Source organism: Pteropus medius, unplaced genomic scaffold, assembly GCF_902729225.1.
Source record: "Pteropus medius unplaced genomic scaffold, Ma_sr-lr_union100, whole genome shotgun sequence".
In the NCBI taxonomy this organism is placed as follows: Eukaryota; Metazoa; Chordata; class Mammalia; order Chiroptera; family Pteropodidae; genus Pteropus; species Pteropus medius.
Window position 1 is genome coordinate 23498940 of NW_024349802.1, and position 22811 is coordinate 23521750.

Below are 22811 nucleotides of genomic sequence, written 5' to 3' on the forward strand. Positions count from 1 at the left end.
TAGTCAGGGCCCTATGAACACTTAAAACCAACCAACAAAGCTCTTTTGCAGAGCAAAAGCTCACACTGAAACTGCTGGAAGTATAATCCAAACTGAAGAGGTCAGGATCAATAAGAATAAAGGAAAGAGATGGTACAAATAAAAGTGGGGCTATAATACCAAAGGTACCCTCCATGAAAGAAAAAATTGATAAGTTCGACTTCATTAAATTAAAAATGTCTGCTTTGTGAAAGGCACTATCAAGAGCATGAGAAGACAAGCCACAGAGTGGTAGAAAATACTTGCAAAAGACATAGCTGATAAAGGACATATCCAAAATATGCAAAGAACCCTAAAACTATAAAATAAGAAAATGAACAACTTGATTTTAAAAAGTGGGCAAAAGATGTGAACAAACATCTCACCAAAAAAAAGATAAAGAGATAGCAAAAAAGCATATGAAAAGATGCTTCACATCATATATTATCAGGGAAATGCAAATTAAAGCAACAATAAGATACATCTACACACCCAACAGAATGCCCCAAATCCAGAACACTGACAACGCCCAATGCCAGTGAGGATGCAGAACAGCAGGAACTCTCACTCTTTACTGGTGGGAGTACAAAATGGTACAACCACTTTGGAAGTCAGTTTGGCAGTTTCTCACAAAACTAAACATACTCTTACCATTTGACCCAGCAATCACACACCTTGGTATTTACTCAAGAAGTTGAAAACTTATGTCCACACAAAAACTTGCACATGGATGTTTGCTGCTTTATTCATAACTGTCAAAACTTGGAAGCAACAAGATATCCTTAAGTAGGTAAATGGATATATAAACTGTGGTACGCCCAAACAACAGAATATTATTCAGTGATTAAAAGAAATGAGCTATTTAGGTTCAATTCCAAGAAAACACAGAGGAAACTTAAATGCATATTACTAAGTGAAAGAAGTCAATCTGAAAAGGCTACATACTATATGATTTCAACAATATGGCATTCTCAAAAAGGTAAAACTATGAAGAGAGTGAAAAAATCCATGGTTGCCAGGGGGTAGTGGGAAGGAGGGATGAAGAAGTAAACACAGTAGGTTTTTAGGCCAGTGAAACCATTCAGTATGACACGATAATGGTGAATATATTATATATACATATATGTGATCATACATATGTCATTATACATTTGTCGAAACCCACATACAATACAAAGAATGAACCCTAATATAAACTGTGGACTTGGCTGACAATGATGTGTCAATTCTGGTTCATAGATTATAAGAAATGTACCACCCTTATATGGGATGCTGATGGTGGGTGAGGTTATGTGGGGAAGCGGTAGAGATATTTGGAAAAGCTAAATATAAATAATCTATTCTGCAAATTCCAGTTCTGGATAAGCTGAACTAGACCATTTTTATATGTCTTTCACTATATACACCTAAAAATCCTAAGTATTATATGTCAAATAAACATAAGCAAGCAGATTCTAAAAGGTAAAGAGAAGAAGCTAAACCAGATAGGGCCCTTGGGACCTAAAGAATGAATGGCGTAGTAGTGAGTTCCCTGAGCTTTCTTTATGACTCATATCACCTAGACTAGGTGCTGAAAACCTGCAACCCAGAAACACCAATGGCTGCAAACAAAAATGGCCCATATGAAGCCTGTTCTTTCTAATCAAAGGACCAAGAGAGTAGCAGCTTAGCAAAACCTAAGAGAGGCAACTTAGCAAAACAGAAAATGGTTAAGCAATAACTGCTTTTTCCCAACCAAATACCAAAGAATAAATATGCACACCCCCCATCTGTACCCCCACCAGCAACGGCCAAGAGGTAAGCCTGGACTTCAACACAACCAGCATAAGGAAGGGCCCTGTCCCTCCCTGCTCAGGAGGTAGCAGAAGAGGATAACCGGGAGGCTGGGATTTTTAAATACCTTCTAGCATTAACAAGGCCTCCGCCCATGGTATCAGTGGAAGTCACCTGGGCTTCCAGTCAGGGGGGTGAGTGAGGAGCCTGAACTCTTATCTCTGTCTAGCAGGAACTCTTATCTCTCCCTCCCCAACATGTCAGTAGGGGCTGATTGGTGAACTGGGACTTCTACTCCTACCTGGCAGGAACAAAGATGCACCTTCATATCCCTCCAATGCAGTAGCAGAAGGAGCTTGCTAAAACAGATTTAAATAAGATCCAAAGAGAAAAAAAAAGAAATAGAAAGTATAGCGAATAAATAGAAGATATAAAGAAAACCAAATGGAATTTTAGAACTGAAAATACAATAACCAAAATAAAAAGTTCATTAGATAGTCTCAACATCAGAATATGACAAAGAATCAGTAAACTTAAAGATGGAATAATAGAAATGATCCAATTTGAACAACAGAAAGAAAACAGACTTGAAAAAAAAACCTATTCTGACTTTCTTTTCTCTCCTCAAAGAACAGGAACTCATTTCATAGAAAAGATCATAGTAGATTCTACTATAAAGTTATTATGGTAAAAATAGCTATCATCCCTATAAAAAATGAAAGCATGTGAGAGACGCATACCCTTAAAGAGATCAAAATTGTACTTGAGACTTCGAGCTGAGTTAACAGAAATTAAAAAAATAATGTAGGTCGTGAAAAAAATATAAATTAGAATTTAAAAAACTAAAAGAAATAAGTCATTAGAGAAAAGGAATATTTGAAGAGAGAGGTGAGAAAACTCATAAACGAATTTATAAATTTTTCAAAAAAGGCTAACACAAAAGACAATAAGCTCAATTGGAAATACCTTCAGAAAAATAAAAGATGGAAAGGGAAAAATATTTAAATTTTAAAAAATGAAAAGATGAAAAGAATTGCTTATAATTTTAAAGAACTTAACTGAAATACTGAAGACTCAAAACTGTATATTGAAAGTACACATCACATACTTGGGAAAATCAACCCAGAATGGGAAACACTGAGCTAGACAACAGGTAATATACCAAAAAAAAAAAAAAAAAATTAGGCTTCTGGGCAACAATTACAGAATACACATTCTATTCAAGATAGGCCATTCAATGAAACTGACTGTAATAGATTTAAATTAGAAATCAATAACAATGACATTTTAAAATCCCCAAATATTTGGTAATTTAGAAATATACTTTTAACAACTCGTTTCAAAGAAGAAATCACAAAGAAAATTACTACATATTTCAAACTAAATGGTAATAAAACACAACATATTAAAATTTATGAGGAGCTAAAGCAGTGCTTAAATAGAAATTTATAGCTTTAATTGCCTACCTATATCAGAAAGAAAAAAGACTTGAATTGGTTACCTTAATTTCCAATTTAAAAAACTAGAAGAAGGAGAATTAAACCCAAAAAAGTCAGGGAAAGAATAATGATGAAATCAGAAAACAATAAATAAAGTATTAGACAAACAATAGAGAAAAAGTTGATTCTTTGCAAAGTTTTGGAAATTCATAAACTTAGCAAGACTATTTAATAGTTTATTATAAAACAACAACAAAAACTTACCTTGGCCAATTCTGTAATTTTACCAAAACAAGGCTTCCAACAGGTAGCTGTGAATAGACAATCTTAAAACCACTTTGATGAAGCTGAGACTCCTCAGGAAAGTCTTCTTCAGAAATAGAGCACTTATTATATCTTGAATCAGTGTTCATGAAGCAATACCATGGTTCATTGTGATCAACTTTGACTGCATCTCCACTTGTCAACAATCTCCATTTCAAACAACTTTCATTCTCACATTGAACCCACACTTTGTTTACAAACATGTTGTTTTCCACTGAGGAAGCCACTGCAGTGTTACAACATTCTACTGTTATCTTACCATCCAATTTTTCTTTTTCCATAAATGCATTTAATCTGGAAAATAAATAAGAGAATATTAAAAAATAAGGATTCAAAAATATAGAAAGTTCAAACCAAAATCAAGAGAAACAGCTCTTTGATACCCTCTTTGCCCACCTCCTCTCTATCCTATAAAGACTATACATGTTGAACATATTATATTTCCACCTACCCAGAAACAAAGGAAGAAAATAGAAGTATCAATCACTCTGGGCACAAAATACTCCAAATTTAAAAATAAGGAAAGTATGATAGAGTAGAAGAGGAGTAGAGGTTAACTATAGTATCTATTATATCTGGTAGCTATCCAATACTTTTGCCATAATAACAGCTAAATCTTCTTGAATGCTGACTATGATCCAGGTATTATTCTAAGTGCTTATTTACACGCTTTATATAGTCTTCCCAACAACCTTAATTTGACCACTTTTAAAGAGAAAACTGAAGTGAGGAAAAGTAATTTGTTGAAGGTTCTAAAGTTAGTATATGATAGAGTGCGATTTAAATGTAGGTAGTTTGGTTCCAAAATCTGTGATCTTACCTACTAGTTGGTACTGCCTCTGGGTATATATATTCATATTTATAGTATGACTTGATCCCATTCTTTTTCTAATTATGAGGAAACTAAAATACAGCAAAATATTTCACCATATGAAAATTTAAAATTTGTTTTAAAAAATTAAAGAAACCATTTGTTTATATAATTTTGCCTTTTATCCATTAATTCAAGTAATTTGAAAAAACATTTCTCAGAGCATTTTTATTATGAAAAATTTAAAACATAAAACATTAGCATTGTATGATTGAGCCCTCAATTTTAGCTTTAACAATAGTTATATGTATACTAAAAAATAATTAATATAACCAAAATACAAGTAAAACTAATTACTAGCAGCTTATTTACAATGTAAAACCTATTTTTAATAAAAAGACTTAGATATACTATATTGAGGTAGGAGAACACTACTATCCAAATGTAAGCACCATTTAAAGAAGCTCTTAACCTGTGAGTTAATTATATATTTAGAAATTCACTAATTTATTGTATACCTTCCAGGATAACTAGAAATTGCTTTAGGAAAAAAATGCCTATATTTCAATAGCCATGGTTCACAATCTTTGACCTATTAATCTCACTTACGTGAATGTATCAAAAGGAAATAAACTTTAAAAAGACTAATCTACACATACAAAGATCAACAATATTCACTGTGCTCTGTTTATCATACTACAAGTGTGGAAAAATCTACAAACAGAAAGAACTAAATCTAGCATATTTGTTCTTTTTTTGTTTGGTCACATTTAGTGTAACTTCCTCCTGTGTGTGTGTACATGTATGTGTGTAGAACAGCTTCATTTCTTTTTATTTCTTTATTTCTAATCCTTATATCTTTGTTACTGTGCAGCTATGACAGGTATAGTATTGAACAGAAACCATGAATTAAATATCTTTTTATAATTTTAAAGAGAATGCTTCTACTATTTGATTATAAAGTCAAATACATATGTATGTCTTTTGCAGAGACCATTAAAAGTTTACAAAAAGTTGTTTTCCTTCAATTACAAGTTTACTAAGAGAATTTTATTGTTAATCATGAAGTGGTGTTGAAATTTATCAACTGCTTTTCTGTATATACTAAGGTGAACATAAGGGTTTTTGTTTTAAATCTGTGAATTGGGTAGATTTTAATAATGTATTTATTAATAATTATCCATACTTGCATTCTTGGTAAATCCTACATGGTCGTGTATCAGATTTTTTTTCTTTAACATATATTGCTGTATTGTTTATTATTTAAGATTTGTTTATATGTATCTTTATGGATGAAATTCATCTATTATTTTCATTTCTCCTTTTGCCTTTGTATGCTTTTGATATCAAGATTAAAATAGCCTCATAAAAAGAAGTATAGAATATCCTCCTTTTTAAGAAAATTTGCTTGAATTTTCAATTTTGTCATATATTTAAGAATTCTAGCATATCTACTCATATCTCTCATGTTTCTATCTTTCACTATGAATTTGTTTATACCTTCTCCTCTTTTTCTTCATTTATTTTGCCAGAGCTTTTTAACAACCAGAATTTGAGTCTCTTCACTTATATTTTGGAAATCCATTGAATTAATAGCTAAGCTGTATTTTCCCTTCTACTTTTTTGGAATATTCTTTATTGATCTTATCTTTCTCTTCTTGCTTAATTTATTTTCAGCCTTTTTTACTAATTTTACTTTACTATGGCAAAAACATTTAACATGAGATATTTCCTCTTAATGAATTTTAAGTGCATAACACACTATTGTTGACTATAGTACAATGTTGTATAGAAGGTCTCTATAACTTATTCATCTTGCTTACTCAAAACTTTATGCCTGTTAATTAGTAACTCCCAATTTCATCCTTCCTCTTGCCCCTGCAAACCACTATTCCACTCTGATTCTATAAATCTGATGATTTTAGATGCCACACATCAATAGAATCATAAAGTATTTGTCTTTCTGTGCCTGGCTTATTTCACTTAGCAAAAGTCCTCCAAGTCCATCCATGTTGTTGCATATTGCAATATTTCCTTCTTGCTTAAGGCTGAATAATGTTCTATTGTATGTTTTCTTTATCCATTCATCCATTGACGTACACTTAGGTTGTTTCCATATCTTGGCTATGTGAATAGTGCTGCTTTGAACATAAGAGTGCTGACATGTCTTTGAGATCCTGATTTAAATTATCTTGGATATATATCCAGAAGTGGGATTTCTAAATTTTTTTAGAAATCTCCATATTGGTTTTCATAGCAGCTGCATCATTTTGCATTCCCACCAAGAGTGTACAAGGTTCCATTTCTCCACATTCTCAATATTATTTACTATCTTTTAACTTTTTTAAATAGTCATCCTAACAGGTATAAAGTGATATCTAATTGTGGTTTTGATGTGCATTTCTTTAATGAATAGTTGAGGATCTTTTCACATATCTGATGGCCATATATGTCTTTTTTGGGGAAAAATGTCTGTTCAGGTCTTCTGCCCATTTTTCAACTACATTTTGAATATCAACTCCTTATTGGATATATAGTCTACAAATATTTTCTCCCATTCCATCGGCTGCTTTTTCATTTTTTTTTATTTTTATTTTGGTTGTTTCCTTTGCTATAGAGAAATGGTTTGGTTTAATGTAGTCTTACTAATCTATTTCTGGTTTTGCTGCCTATGCTAATGATGTCAGATCCAAAATTCATTGGCAAGATCAATCTCAAGGAACTTTTCCCCTAAGTTTTCTTCTAGTAGTTTACAGTTTCGGGTCTTCCATTTAAGTCTTCAATCCATTTCAAGTTTATTTTTGCATATAGTGTAAGATAAGGGTCCAATTCATTCTTTATCATGTGGATATCCAGTTTTCCAATCCCATTTATTGAAGAGACTATCCTTTCCCATGGTGTATTTTCTTGGTGCCTTTGGAGAAAATTAGTCGACCATATGTATATGGGTTTATTTTTGGGGTCTCTATTCTGTTCCACTGATCTGTGTCTATCTTTATGCCAACACCATACTGTTTTGATTAACATGGTTTTGTAATATAGTTTGAAATCAGGATGTATGATCCCTCTGTCTTTGTTCTTCTTGCTCAAGTTTGCATTTAGAGACTTTTATGGTTCCATACAAATTTTAGGATTGTTTTTCACTATTTCTGTAAAAAATGGCATTGGAATTTAGATAGAGGTTGCATTAAATTGGTAGATTGCTTTGGCCAGTATGGATAAATTAACAATATTAATTATTCCAATCCATAAACATGGAATATCTTTCCATTTACTTGTGTCTTCAATTTCTTTCATCAATGTTTTATACTTTTCAGTATACAGATCTTTCACCTCCTTGGTTAAGTTTATTCCTAAACATTTTATTCTTTTTGATGTAATTGTAAATGGAATCATTTTCTTAATTTCTTTTTTGGATAGTTCCTTGTTAGTGTATAGAAATGCAACTGATTTTGTTTGTTGATTTTGTAGCCAGCAACTTTACTGAGTTCATTATTAGTTTTAACAATTTTTTGATGGAGTCTTCAGCATTTTCTATATATGACATCATACATTCTGCAAAGAGACAATTTTACTTCTTCATATTTGATGTAGATGACTTTTACTCCTTTTTCTTGACAAATTGCTTTGGCTAGGACTTCTAGTGCTATGCTGAATAAAAGTGGTGAGAGCAAGCACCCTTGTCTTGTTCCTGATCTTAGATAAAAAGCTTTCAGTTTTTCAATAGTGATTATGTTAGCTGTGGGCCTGTTGTACATAGCCTCTATGTTATTAAAGAATACTGCTACTACATTTAATTTGTTGAGAGTTTTTAATCATTAAAATGTTGAGTTTTGTCACATACTTTCTCTGTACCTATGAGATGATCACATAATCTGTTATACTTCATTGTGGTGTATTATGTTGATTTGAATATGCTGAACCATTCACGAATCGCAGGAATAAATCCCACTTGATGATGGTGTATGATCTTTTTAATGTGCTGTTGAATTATGTTTGCTAGTATTGTGTTAAGGATTTTTGCATATATGTTCATCAGAGATAATGGCTTATTATTTTCTTGTAACATCCTCATCTGGCATAAGGGTAAGGCTACCCTCATAAAATTAGTTTGTAAATGTTCTCTACCCTTCACATTTTGGGAACAATTTGAAAAAGACTGCCACTAAAACTTCTTTAAATGCTTGATAGATTTCACCAGTAAAGCCCTCTGGCCCTGGACATTTCTTTGTTGGGAGAATTTTTTTATCCCTGAGTCAATCACTTTACTTGTTCTTGGTCTGTTCAAATTTTTTATTTCTTCGTGATTCAGACTTGGTAGAATGTATGTTTCTAGGCATTTTCCATTCTTTTAAGTTATCCAATTTTTTGGCATATATTGTTCATAGTAATCTCTTACGATCCTTTGTATCTCTGTGGCATCGGTCATAATATCTCCTGTTTCATTTCTGATTTTATATATTTGAGTATTTTTTTTCTTTTTTTCCTTTTAATCTAGACAAAGGTTTGCCAATTTTGTTTCTTTTCAAAAAACAACTCTCAGTTTCATTGATCTTTTTAGTCTCTCATTTATTTCTGCTCTGATCTTTGTTATTTCATCTGTCTACTAAATTTAGGTTTAGTATTTCCTCTTTTCTTAGTGCCTTCTGGTATAATATTAGGTTGTTTGAGATCTTTTTTCTTAATTTAGACAATTGTTGCTATAAACTTCCCTCTTAGAACTGATTTTGTAAAAATCTCATAATTTTAGTATGTTGTGTTTCCATTTTCATTTGTCTCAAGGTATCTTTTATTGCTCTTTTGATTTCTTCTTTGACTACTGGTTGGTCAGGAGCTGGCTGTTTAATTTCCATATATTTGTAAATTTTCCAGTTTTTCTTCTGTAGATTTCTGGTTTCATACCATTGTGGTCAGTAAAGACGCTTGATATGATGTCAATCTCCTTATATTTGTTAAGGCTGGTTTTTGTATGATCTACCTCGGAAAATGCTGCATGTACACTTGAGAAGAACATGTATTTTGCTGCTTTTGGATAGAATGTTCTGTATGTGTCTGTTAGATTCTTTTCATCTAAAGTGTAGTTTAAGTCCAATGTTTTCTTACTGATTTTCTATGAATAATTTATCCATTTTTGAAAGTGGTTTTGAAATCCCTATTATTGTGTTACTGTCTATGTTTTCCTTTGATCTGTTAATATTTGCTTTATGTGTTTAGATGCTCTAATATTGGGTGTATAAATATTAATTCCTCCTGATGAACTGACTTTATCATTATATAATAACTTTCATCTCTTTTTTCAGGTTTTGACTTAAAGTCTATTTTGTCTGGTATAAGAATAGCAACACCTGCTCCTTGGTTCCACTTGTATGAAATATCCTTTTCCATCCCTTCACTTTTGGTCTATAGTTACAGAATCAGTCCATTAACATTTAAAGTAATTTCTGATAAAGGCTTACTATTGCCCTTTTAAAATTCTTTTCTGGGTATTTTGTAGGCTCTTTGTTCCCTCCTTCCTCTCTTGCTCTCATCTTCTGAGATTTGATGATTTTCTGCTTTGATTCCTTCGCTATTATCTTTTGTATATCTACTATAAGTTGTTGCTTTGTAGTTAACATGAGGCACACATAAAACATTCTATAGTTATAGCAGTCCATTTTAAGCTAATAACTCAACTTCAATAGCATACATGGTTACTCTCTGCCCCTTCCCATTTTAGGTTTCAGATCTCACGACTTACATATTTTTATACTGTGTATCCATTAAAAATTCTTTGTAGCTAGTCATTTTTAATAGTTTTGTCTTTTAACATTTATACTAGAATTATATGTGACTTATACACCACCATTACATATTATTCTAAATTTGACTTTACATTTACCTTTACCAGTGAGTTTTATAGTTTTATGTTTTCATATTACTAATTAGCATTCTTTAATTTCAGCTTGAAGAACTTTTAGCATTTCTTATAAGCCAAGTCTACTGGTGATGAATTCCTTTAGCTTGTTTGTGTGGGAATAGCTTTACCTCTCCTTTAATTCTGAAGGACAACTTTGCCTGGCAAAGTATTCTTGGTTGACAGTTTTTTCTTTCAGAACTAATAACATCCTGCTCCCTCTGGCCTACAAGGCTTCTGCTGAAAAACTGGCTTATAGTCTTATGGAGGTTCCTTTGTATGTAACAAGTTGCTTTTCTCTTACTCCTTTCAATTCTCTTGTCTTTAACTTTTGGCAATTTGATTATAATGTGTCCTAATGTGGATCTCTTTGAGTTATCTCGTTCAGTGCTATTTAGGCTTTCTAGATCTAGATGTCTATTTTTATCCCAGATTTTAAAAGTTTTTGGCAATTATTTCATTGAATAATTTTTCTATGTCTTTTTCTCTTTTTCTGGAATTCTTATAATGAGTTTATTCATCCACTTAATGGTGTCCCATAAGTCCTTTAAGCTGTGTTCAATTTTTTTCTTTTTTCTTTTTGTTCCTCTGATTGGTTGGTTTCCACTGATCTGTTTTAAAGTTCATTGATCTTTTCTTCTGTTTGATCTTGTCGGTTGTTGAACCTCTCTATTGAGCTTTTCAGTTCACTTGTATTCTATAGCTCTATGATTTCTTTGTAGACTTTCTTGTATTTTTTCTCTTTGTTGAAATTCTCACTTAGTTCATGCATTGCTCTCTTGACCTCAGTAAGCATCTTTATGAGCATTAATTTGAATTGTCTGACAAGTAAATCACTTATCTTCATTAGTTTTATCACTGGAGCAAGCCAGGGGTAGAAAACATGGGAAGCTCCCACATGCCATAATTTTTAGAGTCCCATGGGACTACAAATTATATGACCCACTGGGTCCCAGATTCAGGCTAACTAAAGCCCAACACTTGGGCAGCAAGTGGAAACGTACATAGTCAAAGCCCTTCCAGGAAGAAACTGGGAGCCTTGTGTTTTTGCCTGCTCCCTTTGTGTTAAGGCTGGGGACCAGGAGTAGCAGTGAGAAGTACTCACACATGAGTTTAAAAGCACCTATTTGTATTCTATGGTGAAGGGGGACTTGCAAATGCCAAGCCCTTCTGGTGGTTTGAGGTGGGTGTTTTGAGAGCCAGTCTCTCGAGTGGCAGCCGTAAAAGTTGGAGTGCTAGATGCGTGGGCAAACTCCTTCTAGGGAGAAGCTGGATACTTGCTTTAATCATTGGAGTAAGTGAGTGGGGAGAAGGTGAGGGAAGTGTTCATAAGCCCTTTCAAGCTACTTGAGGAGCCCAGGCAACTTTCAGATGCAGGATGATTAGATGCCTGACTCTTGGGCAGCAGCTAGAAAAGTATGCAATCCAACCTCTTCCAGGGAGAAACTGGTATCCTTGTGTTTTTGCCTGTTTCCTCTGTGCTGAGCCCAGGGCTACAGCCAATATAAGTGCTCATATTTCTGTTTCACACCAACTCTTTGTTTAATGTGGTCCTGGGAGCCTCACAAATGCTGAGCCCCGCTGGCTGTCCAAGCTAAGTGATTTGGGAGCCAGTCCCTTGGGTAGCAGCCATAAAAGTTAGGGAGCTATATGTGTGATCTCATATAGCTCCTCAGGGAGGAGCTATATGAGATCACACATATAGCTCCCTAACTTCTCAGGGAGAAGCTGGCAGCTGGGGGTTCCCTCCTATGATAAAATTCTACACCAAGGACTATGGCATGTGTGTGTCTCAGCTTTTTCTACTCATTTCAATGTGAGTATTTTCTCAGTCACCCAATGTGTAGGAGTCACTCAACTAGTTTTTGTATTTCTCTTCGAAGGAATTGATTTGCATGTAACTATTTATTCAGGGCATCTGTAGGATTAAGGAAAGTCCAGAGCCTCCTACTCCACCATCTTGCTGACATATTTTGTATTTTTTTCTTTATTTTTACATTAACTCCAGAAAAATATTAAACAGTAGTAGTAATAGCAGACATCTTTATCTTGTGACTTTGATAATTTTGAAGCATAAATCTGGACATTACAAAATAAAAGAAACTAAAGTTATTTTTGTCAAGGCTTTCCTCTAGCTATTTATATTCCAGGACACTAACATCCATCCTACACACGTCTCCACAATGAGCTGTGAACAAAGCAGTAGGAGGAGGACATGACCCTGGCTGCTGAATTAAGGTCTACCAACCTAAAAATCAAATGTAAAGACAGATGCAAAAGAATCTAAGTCTAAGACAGGTAGTCTGTGTGAACAAATAAGCTGAAACAATGGTATTATTCATTACAAGTTCATTTAAGGATATTCTCTTTATATTTACTTTTACTTAATAAGAAAAATAGACCTTATTAATATTTAATATCAAGTTGATACCAGAATCCTCACTCAGATCATATATAAGCAGATCATATGTCCTAAATGGGATGTGAGGCCTCCTGCTGGAAAGATGGAAGGTACTACAACTCAGAGTTTTACAGAAGTACTCATCAGTTATCCCTTACTTTTACCATATTATTTTACATATTACAATATATTGGAGTTATATTTAGTTAAACAGGTTTATAGATTATATTATACACATTAAACTGTTCCTCATAAAATGACGTGACTTTAAAATATTTCTACAAAGAAACAACATATTGAAGAGAATACTAATAATGCAAATAATTAAAGTGTAATATATATTTTAAAAAGCAGAAAACGATTACTGTCACTCAACTGCCTAATATTTTGTCCACCTCACAACCATTGGACTGCTATAAAGGAGAAAGCACTCTAAGTTTATGGAACCACATCAATAGAAAGCTTAGGAAAATCCATTATGATAGCCTATTATAAATGTTAAGGGGATTAAAAGATTACTTTTAAATGGTAGATAAAGTTTTCTGATTTTCTTAGGAAATTGGCTTTCACAGTGGATAATACTGATAAGATAAATTAACACTAAGAAAATGTCATTATTACTTAAATACTGATACTCATTTTCAATTGCATCTAACTTAAACCTCCTGGTATTTTAGATTTTACACAATTTATCCAGTCTAATAGAATTTATAATACAGATTATAAAATACTTCTTTTCAAACTAGTCTCACTATTTCTATTGCTTTCTGTCTAAAATATCCCTCTCACTTTGTTGTTTTTCAAAATCACTGCCACATAAAGAAGATGCAAGTGAAGAGGAGAGTGCTAGAGTCTTTGAAGGAGTCCTATAAAATCATGCCTATGTAGTCCACACTTTAGTATATAAGACACCATGCTGATAAATGCAAAGCTATGGTAAACACAACACTTACTTGACTTGTTTTTATTTTTTTATTTCATAACTTAGCTAACATATTGAACTACAGAATTCAGAGCAAATTCAAAAATTAAATTTTGGAAAATGGAAAGTATAGAATGACTTTTCAAAATTATACAGCCATAAATTCAGGCTATACATTAGTTTATTTATTCATTCAAAGCAATACTTATAAATGGTTACTGACACTCAATTTTCAGTCAGTTCTACCACTTTTTACTAGGTAAGTTAGTTAACTACTCTAAATATCTGGTTCCTTATCTGAGGGTAACAGGAGTACAATCTCTCTGGAGTCTCTTTTATAAAGCTACTAATCCATCCTGAAGGCTCTGCCCTTATGACTTAATCACTTCCCACAAGCTCTAACTCCTAAGACCATCACATTAGGAGTTAGGTTTTAATATGAATTTGGAGAAATATAAATATTTAGTCTAGAGCATTCTATCCTTGCCTCCCCCCAAAAAATTCATGACTCACATAAAAAAAAATACATTTATTCCATCCCAACAACCCCAAAAAGTCTAAATCCTTCCAACATCACCTCACAAATATAAAGGCCAAAGTCTCATCTAAATATTATCTATTCCAGACAAGAAAAAGCTAATGAAATCCTTTACCACCAAACCAATATTGCAAGAAATGTTAAAGGGAATTCTTTAAAAAGAAGAAAAAGAAGATAAAAATATGAATAATAAAATGGCAATAACTACGTATCTATCAATAATTACTTTAAATGTAAATAAATACTCCAATCAAAAGACATAGGGTGGCTGAATGAATAACAAATCAAGACCCAACAACCCCGACTCCCATAGTAACCATAATTAATGATTTTTCCCTTAGATAACCTAGCCACTAGAGGTCATAGGGGAGCCAGGTTTTTGAGAGCACTAGCTCACCTTTGTCTCCAGGCTTGGTGCCAATTCCTTAAATAAAATTTTACTTTCTTTATTACAATCTCCTTTCATGTCTTATTTGGCTTGGATGCATGCAGGCAAGTGGACTTTTTGAGTCTGTGGTAACAATGAGTACTAGACTTGTTGGGGTGATCACTTTGTAAGTTATATAAATGTCTAATCACTATATTGTACACCTGAAATTAATATAGTGTACGTCAACTGTAATTTAAAAAATAAAAAATCCATTATTATAATAAATAGACTACTAAATAAATAAATATTATCTAAATCAGATATGGGTGAGACCTAAGGTAGGACCCATCTTGAGGTAAATTCGTTTCTAGCTGTGAATCCCTGAAATCAAACATGTTAAGCATTTCCAAAATACAGTGGTGGGACAGGCATAGGATTAAAGATTCCCCTTCTGAAGGAAGAAATAGGAAAGGAAGGAGTGACAGGTCCCAAGCAAGACTAAAATTCTAAGGCTGGAGAATAATCTTCTTTGGCTCTATAATCTGCCAAGTACAGTGGGGCTGTAGTCCTGCCTTCTAGACTCACTGAGGTAGGAGTCCCAATCCCAAAGTTTTGCCAAGTAGGGGTTGGGCCCCAAAAGCTATAGGTGGCCTTGACCCCATAGCTTTGAGCAGCCCACCCCAATGACTTTGTTTGGCACAGCCCGCACTGCAGCTCTCAAGAGTTAAGCATATGCCTGCAGTTCACCTGGGCTGGAATCACTTAAAGCTGGCTCTACTGGCCTGGGATCATAAGGGCAGCCCCAACCTCAGAGCTCCACTAGTGAGAACCCTCCGTGGTGGCTCTGCTTGTGTTGTATGACAGAAAAATCTAGGTGGAAGTAGTTGTGCTCTTATGGCTCGTGCACTCTGTGTTCTGGCAGACAGCACCACATGGACGGCAGCAGTCTGCTGCCTGTGCCTTCTAGAGGGGAGATTCCTGTGGCATGTACCTTGAGCCTCAACCGGAGCAATCAAGGAGCTCCACATTAATGCAGAGAGTAGAAGCCTTGAGGCAAGGCAGAGCAGCATGTGCCAAGGTACCACGAGTGCCTGTGGCCCCTCATTTGAAATCCAGGACTTTGCACTCTGGGCTTATAATGGGCATAGCAGCCTTGATGATCTCTTAAACATCTTCTTCCATTGTCTTGAACAATGGTGCCTAACTTTAGTATAGATGGATGACTAATCTCCTTATGGGATGGTTGTTAGACCATATGTTTCATGTTTTCTCTCAAACCAGTTCTCTCATTCTGTTTAATATGGATAGGCTAAAAATTTCCAAATATTTTAAGTTCTGCTTCTTTTCTGATGAACAAGTCCATATTTAAGTCTTTTCTATCTTCTTGCTATAAGCAGTCAAGAGAAGCTAAGCTGTACTCTCAAACCCTCTGCTTAGATTCATTTCCTCAGCCAAATATCGTTACACTGCTCACAAGTTCTACTTTCCATGAAAATACTAAACACAAACACAATTCAGCCAAATTCTTCTTCACTTATAACAAGGATCACCTTTCCTCCCTTGTCCAATAACATATTCATTTCCATTTGAGACCTCATCAAATGGCCTTTATCACCGATATTTCTATCAACATTATGTTTAAAACCACTCAGGTATTCTCTAAGAAGATTGGAGCTTTCTCTAGAGATATCATTTTTTTTTGGTCCCTTACCAGAATCACCCTTTATGGTCCATTCATGGTATTGTAGACTTTTTCTAGCATGCACCTCCAAACTCTTCCAGTTCCAAAACTGCTTCCACATTACCCAGTTCCAAAACTGCTTCCACATTTTTAGGTATTTATTACAGCAACACTGCCATTTCTCAGTACCAATTTGTCACTTAGTCTATTTGGGCTGCTATAACTGGGTGACTTAAAAACAACAGAAATTTATTTCTCACAGGCATGGAAGCTAGGAAGTCCAAGATCAAGCCAAGAGCAGATTTGGTGACTGGTGAGAGCCCACTTCCTGGTTCATTGATGACAGCCTTTTTGTGGTAAGCTCATTTGGTGGACGGGGCAAAGCATCTCTCTGAGATCTCTTTTATAAGGGATATTTAATTCTATTCATGAGGGTTCTGCCCTCGTGACATAGTCACTTCCCAAAGGTTCCACTTCCTATAGCATCATATTTTTGGGGGGACACAAACATTTGGTCTATAGCAATAATGGATCAAATATATGCTGGCTTTAAAAGGGAGAAGATGGTTCCCAGTGATAAGGGAGGAAAGATGGTGGCAGACGAATCTAAGATATCCATTTCGGGCAAATGAGTGAACAGTGGAGTTAATAACCAAATAGAGGACAAAAACATGGTGCAAATTTAAGGTTTGGGGAACAGGAATAATGTAATCTTTTTGTTTTTGAGTTTAAGATTCCTGTAAGTCTGCTAGATAGGCAATTTGAAGTATGGCTCTGTTCCTCTAAAGAAAAGGTCTAGAGTCACACAATAGAAAGACTATGAACTGGTTGCCAGAAATCCTAAGCATCCATTCACTCTTAAATGCCTGACCATCTATCTATCTGGCTTTTATCAAAGGTTTCATTTAAAGGAGTCCAAAGATCTAATCATCTAGTACGTAGACTTATTCTTAAACCTCTAACTACTACTGAATCCTTTACTAGTTTCTCTTTCTCCCTCTAGTCTCTAAATGTAGGCCTTTCCGAAGGGTCTGTCTTCAAATTTCCTTCTTCCTTTCTTCCTTAGGGATTCCACTTAAATAGCTTCGACACTCTCTCCCATACAAATAGCTGCGAAATTTCCATCTCAAGCTTCCTAACCTCCATCTTAAGTCTTACCTGTACATGGACATTCTCAATAATTTTGACACTATCACCTGTATGTTCCTCAAGATCTGAATTTGGGCCAAACTGTTTTTTCTTCAAAACAGTTTCTCTTCTCCATTACTGTTACCTAGGCTCAGATTTCACCCAATGTCAAATTTCACCCAAATTTCACCCAATGAAACTGCCTACTTCCTCACGCCTCCATTTAAATAGTTATTTTGTTAAAACTTAAAAAATTAACAAGGTTTCTGTGTGTGTGTGTGTGTTCTCACCTTTTCAAGTCTACTGCTACAAACCCAGCTCAGTTCCTCATTAGTTCAATTAGAATGCTCATAACAGACTACTAACCGGTCAGTCTACTTTTTCTCTCTCCCCACATTAATTCTTTCAACTCACTGATAACGGGTTAGTCATAAACTCTTGATAATTGGTCTTCTTGCAAAAAAAAAAAAAAAGCTATATTTTTTCCATTGCTAATATAATTGGAAATAAGGTCCCCATTTCTGTAATTGAAATCTCTGCAATATAACTCTACGGTGTAGTGGTTAGGAGTATGGGTTCTATTTACCAGTCAGAACTAGATTAAGAACTAAGAACATCTACTTAATAGCCATGTGACCTTGGGTAAATCATTTCATTTCTTTTCATCTAGAAAGTGGGAATAATACTAGCACCTACCTCATAGTGTTCTGAAAGTCCAATAAAATAAGGTATGTAGGGTATGAAACAAAAATCACGGCACCTAGTAGATGTCTATTAAATAGGTGCTAGCATTACTTTCTTCTATTTGTTTTTCAAATTGCATCAACTTACATTATTTGATATTTCCCACATATATCCAATGTGCGTCTCTATACCTTTGCTATTTTCCTTCCCTCTATCATAATCTGTAAGTTGCCTGCTTTCAAGGCCCAGTTCAAATACCATCTCTTTCAGGAAGTCTTACTGGATATCTCCAACCAGCTGTAATTTCTCATGCTTGACTTTCACATCCTCTTAATGTCTGGTATCTGTAACATTCTGCTTCATATTATAGTGATGTGTACTGCCTATTCCCTACCACTAGACTATAAGCTCACTGAAGGCAGAGACATTATTTTTCTACTGCCAGCAATGAATGAGTTGATGATGGAAACACTGTTCCCTGTGTGTTGATCCCAAAATACCTTAAAAGGGCTTTACATGCAGAAATTTTTTACATCACTTCACTAATGTTGCTCAATTTTTCCTATATTTTTGTGAAGCATCTGGAACTGGCTAAATAATCTAACAGATGGGAAAGGGATTACTGAGCGATGTTTTATTTCTAACAATGCAATACTGGTTAAATTGAATTTATTAAAGAAACCACCAAGGTCTGTGGAACTCCACTAAACAGTTATAAACAACTTAATGCGGCATAATCATTATAGGTATTTGTAGCATTAATGTGAAATTCATAAGCTAAAGGAAAGAAAATAAGAAAATTCCATTAAATTCTCCAAAGATTTCATGAATGTTATTTTAGAATATTATAGAAGAGTCTGAAAAAAAATAGAAAATAAGATAAATTCTTCTCGAATTGAAATATTACACAGTTTCATTATTCAATAGAACAAAGGCCTTTAAATGGTGAATGGCCAATGTGAATTCTTGTGAAGCATTAATTTTTATTACAATGTATATGTATTTTGTGACTGATGTATCCTAGATGGTAAAATTACAACATATCCAAGGAATTCTGAACACTATTAAAATTTTATAAGACAGTGTGAATAAATACATACAGAAGAGGAATGAAGATAAATGGTTGCTTATAATAGAAATAGTCTTTATTGTTTGTATGTGAATGATAAAAATGATTGTTCCTCCAGACAAAAAGAAAACTCATTATTATTCTGTTCTCAAATATTGTTATTATAGGAAGTGTATCTATTTTAACCACAGGCTACCCAAGATGATGCAACTCTTCTAGGTTTGAGAAAAGTTAATAGTATCAGTATCACTGTCTTCAGAATTAGGGCATTTCAGCATTATAATTTCAATTTTCATCACGTCTATTTTCTAGATAATATCTGACTTGTAACCAATGATTATAAGACTGCAATACTGAACCTGCCTATTTTCAAATAGAACTTGAAGTGATTAATAAGTTAATTTTCATGTTATGGATTGAAATTTCATATTTCAAGAGACATAGAAAAAGATCAGGAGTTGGAATAAAAAATGTAGTTTCTAATTTTGGTTATGCAACTTTCTATCTGTGTAATCTTGAAAGGGCCTCAGTTACCTCTTATCTGTAAAGTAAGGAGAGTAAGGCTAGATGATCTCTAAAAAGTTGTCCTGCGTTAATGTTTTCTGGTTTATCCATTCTGGCCGTTCTTCCTCAAAAATCCTCTACTCTCCCTGCTAGATTATCATCAGCTCCTCTACCTTCCTTTTAGCCATGTATCAGAGTCCAAATTTCACCAGCCACCCTTTCATCACTGTGTTATTCAGTCTTGTCAGCTTTGAAGGCTTGCTAAACTTGCTGGTTTTCAGTGTTTATTCTGTCTTTAGCTCATATGCAATCTTCCTTAATTAGGCAATCACATTATTCTAAAAGGTGTATTTCTCAGTCATTAAAAACCAGCACTCCTCATCACCTTCAATTCTCATCTAGAGCCTTCAGTCTGTTATCTTCCAACGTCTCTCATAAAAGATGTTTTATCACAATCTTCAAGACAATTAAAGATAGCAGATAAAAATTCCTTTTGGCAAATGTTAATAGACTTTTTCACTGAACTTCCCATCTAACCAGCCTAATATGATGTTATAAGCTCTGAAATCAGAAAGTCTAAGAGGAATACAGAATCTTCCAATTACTGTTTGAATAACTTTGGGAAAGTCATTTAACCTCTTCTAATTGCATCTGCAAAATTATTATTTCAGAGAAATTGTAAAGATAATTAAAAAAAATAAGTAAATACAACAGAGAACAGAGTAAGAATAAAAATGATTTCGTACTAGGAACAGTCAAGTTTGAAAGTTTTCCCGGTACTCCCGGAATGGGAATTTTTAAATCATTATTCTTAGGAAGATTCTATGAAGAAAAAGAAAAAACAAAATACAGAGAAGTGAGGTGAGGTCTGTATAGCAAAAAGAGATAGGGGGTTCCACTGCGATGAATCTGAAGAAGTTGCATATCATTCTAGAAAAAGTTTAAAAAATATATCTACAATTTTAAAGTAGTAAAGAACTATGTGGCATTCTCATACACAACAGACATAACTGTAAATTGGTGGAAATTCTGCAATATGTAACAAGGGTCTTTAAAATGTACCTATATGGTAATAGCGTTTCTTCAAATACTGTTAGTTAAATTGTATGTAATTTAACACCTATGTGCATATCTTACTCTTAAGATAGTAAGTTATTAGTATCAGTTAAGTTGCTGATTTTGACAACCACGTTATAGTAACAATAATAAAAATAATTCTTCATTTTTGGAAATACACACTAAAGTATCAAGTGGTAGAGACGGGGCATGTCTGCGACTTAATCTTTGTAAAGATTGTATTCTTTGCTCTATTTGGTCAACCCCTCTGGCACCAGCAACCTGCACCAGGAATGTGAGCTGCCATCTTCATGGTTATCTGTGCGCTGAAGAATGGAGGATAGTAGGTGGATGTGATGATTAATTTTGTGTGTCCGCCTGGCTGGACGAGGGTGCCTAGATTTTTGGTCAAATATTAGTCTCAATGTTTCTGTAAAGGTGTTTTTAAAATTCAGACATTTAAAATTTGACCACTGAAATTTAAAACATCAAAATAGTGAAATTTAAATCGATGGGCTTTATAATCTGAGTGGGCTTGATCTAATCAGTTGAAGGCCTTAATAGAAGAAAGACTGACCTTACCCAAGCAAGAACAAATTTTTCCAGCTGACTGCCTTTTGACTTGAAATGCAACTCTTCCCTGAGTCACCAGCCTGTTGGCCTACTCCATCAGATTTTAGACTCACTAAGCCTCTGCAATCATGTCGGTCAATTCCTTAAAATAAACATCTCGATAGATAGATAGATAGATAGATAGATAGATAGATAGATAGATAGATAGATAGATTGACTGACAGACAGACAGACAGACAGACAGACAGACAATCTTGGTTCTGTTTCTCAGGAAAACCCTGACTAATAAAGTGGGTAAGTAAAAAATATCACATAGATTACTTTAGATTACTTACTGAAATTTAGCAGCTTCTTTCTTTAAGAACTCTTTAGGGTATTGTCAAGTAGATTCCAGAGTTCCAAAAAAGGTTAATTCTAACAGTTTTTTTCTGTTTAATCATTGCTTTAGTGGAGGGATATATATATATTTTTTTGGAGTTCCCTATTCTGTCATTTTCAGTGATATCACTACAACTTACTCTTAAATGCTTCATTATATATGTACAATGTGCATACATACATACACACAAAAGACAAAGCAAAATGTAATAAAATGTCAAGATTTGGGAAATATGGGTGTAGCATAACTGGGAATTCTTTCTCCTATTCTGAAACTTCTATAAGTCAGAAATTATATAAAAATAAAACAATTTTTTAAATGTCAGCTATCTTGGTGACTGGTTCAAGATGGAAGACTGAACACATGCAGAGCCCTCATTCCACCCCAAATGCAAGGAAATTACAGAAGAGTACGTCATATATTCTAAAAGACATAATAATTAAAAAAAAAAAAAAAAAGCAATACCCTCAGTCTCAGAAATTATGAGGAATCCTTCCATGAAAGAAGATAGATGGGAACAAAGAGAAGGAAGCCACAGTCTAAAACATACACAGAAGAAAACTCCTACAAAGACAGGAGTTGGTCCAAGAGTGTGCTAAGCATACATGTGCCAGATAATAAATACAGGAAGGGTCTGGAACAACCAAGAGAGTGAGTGATTAAAATATTAGAGTAGAGCATATAGGTAATCCTATTTGGGGCCAGAAGTAAACAATAGACATGTCTGTCATCAGGTAAAGCAGAGATAGCTGATGCAGGGGCAAAGGGGTAGGACAGGAGCTTCAGGAGGCTGGCAACACCCAAGAAGAATGGAGAGTTCTCACTACCCAGAAGAAGCTACTGGCTCACCCTATCCAGGTGTTTTGTTTCAACACTTCTCCTTTCGCATTTGGAGAAAAGCTAAACTAAACAGAGAATTTTTAAACAATCTCAAATACATACTTCAGCACTCAATCACAATAAAAAAGAAAAGTCAATAATGAAAGAGAGGAAACAAATCCAACAAAAGGATGCATAAACTATAAAATATAGGCTTAATAAACAGACAGCATTTTAGAATATCTACTAATGTCAGAAAGATGAGAAAGAATATTCATTTTTAAAAAAGAATCAATAGAATGTCATGGAAATTTAAAATTTGACCACTGAAATTTAAAAAAATCAAAATGGTCAAAAACGAAAGTAATGAACTCTAAGACTGAGCTAAGGGTTTTTCACAAAATGCACCCCAAACTTTAATTGGAAACA

The 22811-nt window shown here is 34.1% G+C and overlaps 1 protein-coding gene across 3 annotated transcripts in view; it reads right to left on the reverse strand.

The window, feature by feature from the left end:
- The window catches only part of ZCWPW2 (zinc finger CW-type and PWWP domain containing 2), a 119649-nt gene that overhangs the window by 76101 nt on the left and 20737 nt on the right, over window positions 1-22811 (reverse strand). For all 3 annotated transcript variants that reach the window (XM_039836704.1, XM_039836703.1, XM_039836702.1), the window contains exon 2: window positions 3495-3848. In XM_039836704.1, the coding sequence (XP_039692638.1) occupies window positions 3495-3835 (341 nt within the window). In that variant the 5' untranslated portion in view covers window positions 3836-3848. The remainder of the gene's footprint in view (window positions 1-3494; window positions 3849-22811) is intronic.